This window comes from Acipenser ruthenus, chromosome 17, assembly GCF_902713425.1.
Source record: "Acipenser ruthenus chromosome 17, fAciRut3.2 maternal haplotype, whole genome shotgun sequence".
Classification (NCBI taxonomy): Eukaryota; Metazoa; Chordata; class Actinopteri; order Acipenseriformes; family Acipenseridae; genus Acipenser; species Acipenser ruthenus.
In genome coordinates this window covers 10,167,593-10,175,086 of record NC_081205.1, presented here as the reverse complement: position 1 = coordinate 10,175,086, position 7,494 = coordinate 10,167,593, and the positions used below count along the sequence as shown (strand labels likewise).

The 7,494-nt window shown below is 37.6% G+C and overlaps 1 protein-coding gene across 1 annotated transcript; it reads right to left on the bottom strand.

The window, feature by feature from the left end:
• Positions 1-1,581: 1,581 nt before the first annotated feature.
• On the bottom strand, positions 1,582-6,205 carry LOC117408520 (uncharacterized). The gene is made up of 7 exons (XM_058990476.1): positions 5,713-6,205; positions 5,140-5,230; positions 4,675-4,946; positions 4,269-4,483; positions 3,165-3,324; positions 2,492-2,737; positions 1,582-1,721 (listed from the first exon to the last, which is right to left on the bottom strand). Exons 1-7 carry the CDS (start codon positions 5,903-5,905, stop codon positions 1,582-1,584), a joined length of 1,317 nt encoding a protein of 438 aa, XP_058846459.1. The 5' UTR covers positions 5,906-6,205.
• Positions 6,206-7,494: the final 1,289 nt, after the last annotated feature.

Here is a 7,494-nt window from a genome sequence, read left to right as displayed (position 1 = left end):
TAAAAATATGCAAAGAACCAAAATATCTTTGACACAAGATCAGTGGTGGGAGAGCTGATGACAATTATCCATAACTATTGAACATTAACTAGTGCTAAATTTAAAAATACTGTAAGACACAATAAATTCAATAAATAAAAGTTTTGACTTGAAGAATCAATATTGTTCTTACTTTTCTTATCATATAATAAACCGAGATAGCTTTTCATCTGGAGACATTGAGAAAGACCTAGTTGAAACTTTCTTTTTGTATCTCTGATGACAGTTAGTAAATCGCTTTGAGAATCTAGCACAAGGTAGTGCAGTGGGTAAAACTCCTTTGCCTACCACACAACTAGCACACAATTTGATATCGGCACGATTGTGAGATGAGGTGTTCAGGTCAGGAAAGATGTGCATGGAAACATTTGATGCCTTTCAATGCAGTGCTGTCATTCCTCACTGTGGCAAGGCGGTGTAATGTATGGGTGTGTGGGGGGAATATTGGGTTGGCAGAGGGGGGGTTAAATTCCTCCCTGCCAGAACACACATGGGAATGTGGCTGGGGCCATAATGGAATAATTGATGATTAATTAAGCTCCAGCCACAGGTGTATAAAAGGGTAATCACGGGTGTAAATTTAGAGTTAATGTTGGTGTTTTGTGCTGTGTGCTGTGTGCTGTGTGCTGTGTGCTGTGTGCTGTGCTGTTGTGCTGTGCTGTGTGCTGTGCTGTGTTAGAGTTAATCTTGGTGTTAGTGGTGGTGTTTCATGGTGTGTGGTGTGTGCTGTGTTAGATATTTGAACTTGTTCCATCTGAGTATTTACAGCAGCAACAATTGGCACCCTGTCCATACTGGCTTCTGAATCTACCACCACACACTTGGAACTGCTTCTGATTGAAGTTAATGCATTCTGTTTTATATTTGTTGTTTGATTTATAGTGCTTTGGAAAATGTTCTGTTACTAATTTACTTAACAGCACCTGAGGGCCCAATTTAGCAGCAAGTGCAAAAGCAAAGGCACATTATAGTAATACACCCATTTTAACAGCACAGTGGTAAAGCAGTGAAATAACCACATCAGTGACCACATCTGTGAAATAACCACATCACCTCCAGGAGTGCTCATGGAGCATTCTGTTCATATAACAAGAACAATGTGTGGAAAAGAAAGACTGTGTTTCAACCTTATTTAAAGATCGGAGTTCAGATCATTGCCTTTTTTTTAGATCTAGGTCTGTAGCTGCTTAGCAAAACGGTGTCATATGGAGCAGAGCAATTAGACCTTATTCTTTCATTAAATAAATGACTGCAAAATAAGATCAGTTAAAACACATATGCACTCAGCACATCACTGGGTCCACCAAATGAGCAGGTAATTGTGCCATTCAGATGCTACAAGGGAAGCATCCCCTCTTTCCTCTACTGCCTCTCAGATGCATGCCAATCCTCTGCCCTAATCCTAGCAACTGAGGAATCATTTTATTCCCAGAGACCAGAAGGGGAGACTGGCGATATTTCCTTAAAATGTGGAACGGGTAGCAACCCTGAAAGGCAGAAAGATTGGAGCTGCTCCAGAACCTCTGGTCCAGAACTTCTGCTTCAGAACCTCCGCTCCAGAAACTCCGCTCCAGAACCCCTGTTACAGAACATCAGCTCCAGAACCTCTGCTCCAGAACCTCCGCTACAGAAACTCTGCTCCAGAAACTCCGCTCCAGAACCTCCGTTCCAGAACCTCCGCTCTGATAAGAAAACTGTCAAGCACTTTTTGCATTATATTATTTTTTTCTTCTATAAATAAAAGACTGTTTTGTCACATAATTTTGATTTTGTAGTGTTTTTATTGCCACTCTTCAAATAGCAGTGTGCAGATTATTTTGGACTTTTAATTACTTCATGCTTTTGGAGATCTACGCACCTGGTTTTGTTTGTTTGTTTGGATTTCACTTTTAAGGCTCAGCAAGGACTTTATCTAAAAGCATATGAGATCAAACCACTGTAACTGAAAATCTTGAAAAATTGCCATAATAGGCAATTGATGACTTTTTAATTGATGACTTTAATAGGCCACACATGCAGTTCATTTAAAATAATGTTACTTATTTCTTAGCAATTTGTATTTTAATATGGAAGTAGCCAGAGAAAGAAGTCAACAGAGAATGGGCAATTTCTGTAGTTCTCCATATATTTTACTAACATCTTATAACTGACAGATTTGGCACTTTGGTTCAAAGACAATTTACAGCAATTTAGATAGACGAATGTACATGGGTTGTAAAAATCTGAATTGCAATTCAGAAAAAAAAACAAATCAGATGAAATTGAAAGCAAGAGGGCATTATATTACAACATGCTTGGACAAAATGTATTAATTGCTTTTCGTGAGAAAATTTGCTGGCAACAGATTCCTTGACTGGAGAAATAGACGTTACGTTTACAGCTGCCTTGAAATACAGTATGTCAGTAACACTTACAATATGTGTAGAGAGACACGTAAAGATAGCATGCTGACGTTGGGCCAGCGTTGGCTCAACGTCATCAGAGACGTCATCCCAACGTTGGCCAATGACGTTGGCCCAACGTAATTTTGTCCATTGGCCCAACGTTGGCCTATGTAAACATGGGAGCATCATATATTTACCCTTTTTCTTTTCTGCCCTCCTCTTCCGCCCCCCATCCCGGTCTCCACTGTACTTTAGCCAGCTCCTCATCCTGGCCTCTGTGTCTGCCTCCGTGACAGAAGACTTCTTGGCTGCAGCTGGAAAAAAAAGAATGAAAGATTTAAGATTTTACAGTATTTTTATACACACCAAAACATTTGTTAAATCTAACAGTTTGTTCAAACAAGGACAACACAATTCAGTGGTAAAAGTCAACAATGTGTTTATGTCTGTGTTGAGCATTGTGTTTGTTGATTTTTACCACAAAATGATGTTGTCCCTTTTTGAACACCACTGTTAGATTTTTTTTTTTGTAATACTTTACAATACATTTTACTCTCTACTTCAAATATATTCTCTTGTACTTGTATTTCAGGCATAGAATACATGTATGCTTTACTATTATTTAGTGACTTTTTTCATGAATGGCTATAACAATTATTTAATTATGTCACATTGATTTTGCATGCATTTCATTGGCTTTGACTTATGTACAACAGTTCAAATGCCAGCAGCACAATTTACCTTTGATTACTCTCGCCAGTGCAAGGACAGAAAAGGGGCTCTTGTTTCCCCGCCCCAGCCAGTTGTATCCTCTGGCCAGATTGTTGGTCAGCACATGACTCATCATGCGCCTGATGATGTCATCGGCTGTGGTGCCGCCAAGACTACAAATGTGTGTGATCTAGAATGAGATGTAAATGAAGGCAAATGTATATGTGTGTTACAACACTACTGCCATCTTTTAAATTGAATAGTCATATGACATATCAGTCATAAAAGTTTTAAAATTGAATTTATATCAAATTGTAGTATGTACTATAACTGAGACGATGCAATAATAAAATCTTACATATACAACATTCTTCAAAGTTTTAATGGCTTCCCTCCAGAAAAAAAAAATCACTACTTATGACTCAGTTACCCTGTTTTCAGATCCTGTCACTTTACTTTTTCTGTGTCAACTTTCCTCTCTCTCTTTCACATAAGAAAATAACAGTTTCTGCTATTATAAATTCACAATAAACTATTATGAAGTTTTTGCTATTTCACCAACCCTGATGGTGAATTTATAATGGCAGCAGAGAGAAAGGGGGCGGGATTACTGCAACATGCTCACATCATAAAGAAAAGGAAAATCCCCAGCCTTTTTTTTGAGCATGTTTGATTTTTTCACCCATTTTTCTCCCAATATGGAATGTTCTGTTAGTGCATTAGCAGAAATGAAGTCATGTGCCAAACTGATGCACTAGTTCTGAAGCAAAATGAACGTGCCAAAGACTGAGACATTAGCATACTTCTAAATCATTAGAAATGAAGCTGCAAAATATGAAAAAGCAAACAAACGACTACATGTGAAACACAAGGAAACTTGTAGTGATTTTTTACACCTTTAAAATGGATATAATAAATGAACACCATAGAAAAACGCAACAATATGTACAGAAGTAATTATCAGGAATAATTATATAAAAATCTGAGAAAAAGCTGAAGATATAATTCAATAAGGACAGAAGCTTTTAGCATCTGATTGCATTTTTTTTTTCAAAAACTATTAATGACAATGTATTGGTTATTATAATCTGAAAAGAAAAGGACTTTGTTAACAATCGTACAACGGTCACATACCAGTGCCTTTTCTGTAGCCTGGTCCATTAACATCCTCTCCACTCTGTCAATGTCCTCCTTGGTGTCAAGAGGAAACCGGAATTCGTCCAGGCGCAGGCTGCCATGCTCTTGCTCTACATGAGGCTGCCGCTTGAGAAGTGCCTGAAGCATCAGGGTGTTTTGTCTCCCCTGGCCCTTGATTTCTTCTAAAATGGTGAAGATCATCCTATCCCTGTCTATTTAATAGAACAAAAAATGCACATATAATCTTCTATCTTTAACTACCCCCGTTGGTCATTAAAAAGAGAACCATTATATGTAATGCACACAAGTGCACATAGGAAAATAACTTTTGTAAGAATACTATAACCTTTTCATGATTCATTGTAGGGATGCAAAATAATTAAACGTTTAATTAAATATGTACCTGATAGAGGCACATAGCTGCTCTTGTCCCTGTTCCCAGTTCCAGTGTCATTGCTGCTGGTGTTGCTGTTGTAGTTCCTGTCATCACTGCTGATATTTCCATCTTCACTGTTGCTGGTGTTCTTGCTGCTGCTGCTGCTGCTGCTGGGTGATGCTACTGTTGTTGGAAACAAAGGTGGAGTTGGCAAGAGTGGCATCCTTTGTGATGATCTCACATTCTTGCTTATGGAAAAATCTTCTTCATCTTCTAGAAATGACAGCTTTGTAGAGGGTCTGTTTGAAAATTGGAACATGTTACTCATGGGCATCTGTGAAATGCTACAATAGCTGTTTTATTATTGGTCACTATGCATAACATTGATTTATTGATTAGTTAATTAATGCCTTATTTTTCTCTTTGTGTTTAATATTTTGTACTTTAATTTTTTTTTAGCTGGATGGATCAATTGAAGTATTTGTCACTTACTTCCGCTTCCGTGTTTGTTCATCATCTGTGGTGTTCAGATCGGATGTTTCGGTTGCCCTTCTCAGTTTCTTGCGCGCCTTCTCATATGTCACTATAACAGAACAAAAATGAACATGTCTTACGTGCATGAAAATGAAGCAAATCATTTATTAAGCGTGATAACATCTGTTTGTTAAATTAAACACACAGTCTAAAATTGGATTGACACATATGCAACGTGTGTGACCCCTGTAATTCAATAGGGGTGTCCACACTGCAGTGAAGCGATAGCATCTCTGTTGAGGCTCCATTGCCGATCTCCAGAGATGTTTTCACTCTCGCTTTACATTGTAGCCAATCACAATGAAGCAGCAAGTTTTGCCTGAATATGTATTACAAATAAGAAATACTGGACAAAATATGACTACTGAGTTAAGTAAACAAATTGTACATTTACTTAATTTAAAACACAGCTTTGGCACTAATTTTAGCAAAAATCATTCTTTCATTGTAAGGCCCATATAAAAAAATCTTTGTGGTGTATAATCTTTTAAAAGGTACATAGATAGGTAGATAAAATAATGGTTACAGTACCTGTCTCATGAAGCACCCGTACTTCGTGTTTGTCCCATGTCTCGGTGGGTGTCTCCTGAAGCTCCACTGCTTTTCGAACTCTTACAGTACTTTTATAAGAAGGCCACAGGCACAAAAGTTTATCCACATTCAACCAAACTGATGGTACAACTTCCACCTCCTCAGTTTCCTTGAACAAAACCACTGCATACATTGTTATTCTAAAAAAATAACATGGTATTGGAGTGAAATAAACTTGAAAAAGCCACCAAAAACCAGAAATATATTACTGTAAATGTCCTAACAACAAAAAGTACAACCAAGCTGATTTTGCTAAATAAGACTGAACCAGATCATAGTGATAAATCATCAATATCTACAGTACATACGGAGTAGAACTGAAATGGAATTAAAACTGAATAAATTAGGATATTGTGCACCAATTATTACATTATCTCTAAGGTATGATTTAATGGAAATGCCACAAACCCATCATTGTAAGGCAAAAGAACAACTTTGGCAGAAATATCAGGCACTGGTAAATGAACAATATAATGTTGTGGATCTTTAACAAATGCTATATTTATCTTAAGAGAATCTACAGGATATTGAAAGAAAGGGACTTTTACAGAAAACTTTTGGCAAACCAAGCTTGTAACGTCGTCAACAACAATGATATTTTTTACAAGAAAAATGTTTTGGTCAACAAGAATGGCATTGTCACCTGTGTTAACAGAAATCATAAAGGTGTCCATGTGCAATTCCTTAAACTGCCTGAAACATGGGAGGATATTGGCAGGTAAAGGCCCAGAGAAGTGCTCCTTTTTGCAACCTCTTTTCAACTGCTTGGATTGCCCAGCACATTTTTTTTCTGACAACCTACGAATTACTTGTTGAAGTGGGTATTTTGGCTTTCTGATCATTCTTTTAATGATTTGAAGGTAGTTCTCAAATGGGAATGCTGAAAAGTTCTGTAATGGACCAAATTTCCTAACATCATTAGCCAAATGAACTAGTCCATGAATATTATATACAACTATATTGCCATAAACAGATGCGAACTGTTGAACAAATAAAACTAGTAACTCTTCTGCATAATCACAGTATTGTGTGCACAATAACGGACTGCATAATATTGTGATACCGACATGAAGCATAAGAAAATGGTAATACAGAGCATCAGGTATTTTTCCTTTGAGTGCTACTGGACCAGTGTATAGAAGGAAAGTCCGAAACTCTGTTGCTTTCCATCTATCAATTTCAGCAAGAGATCGTCCTTTTCTGGCAAACTCTCGTGGCAAGAAAGAAACGAAATTGACTATGGATTCACTGATGAGTTTTACGTGCTGACCTCCAGTTCTAGTGGGGAGGGGCCCTTTTATCCACAACAGCAACAGCCTTCTCATTACCCCTAAGCAAACTAAATGCATAAAATCTAGGGGGAACTGTGATACCATTCCAATTTTCAATTTCCTCAATGAACAATCTCCCATATGGTGGTCTTCATCAACCATCTCATCAAACATGACATCAGTTCTGGGGGCAGCACCTACTTCAGGAAAAGTCATTCGATTACTTTCCCAAACCCCATTTTGTACACATTTCTCACATCCACTATAGCCATTGTGGTTCTTCACACTTTTCACAAAAGCCCTTGCAGGCGCATCACACACAAAATTTGAAATGGTAACTTTTACAAGTTTGCCATCAAATGACATTCCCTCATTTTGAATGTGTTTCATTTCATCAACAAAGTACTTTAAATAAGAGTTTGCATCTTTTGGCTTAGATTTTCCCACAAAC

Coding starts and splice junctions, on each gene's coding strand:
- LOC117408520 (XM_058990476.1), bottom strand. CDS start 5,905: ATGTATGCAGTGGTTTTGTTCAAGGAAACTGAGGAGGTGGAAGTTGTA. Junction 4,947..5,139: donor GAACAAACACGGAAGCGGAA/GTAAGTGACAAA, acceptor ATTTTCAAACAG/ACCCTCTACAAAGCTGTCAT. Junction 1,722..2,491: donor TGAGCCAACGCTGGCCCAAC/GTCAGCATGCTA, acceptor TTTTCTTATCAG/AGCGGAGGTTCTGGAACGGA.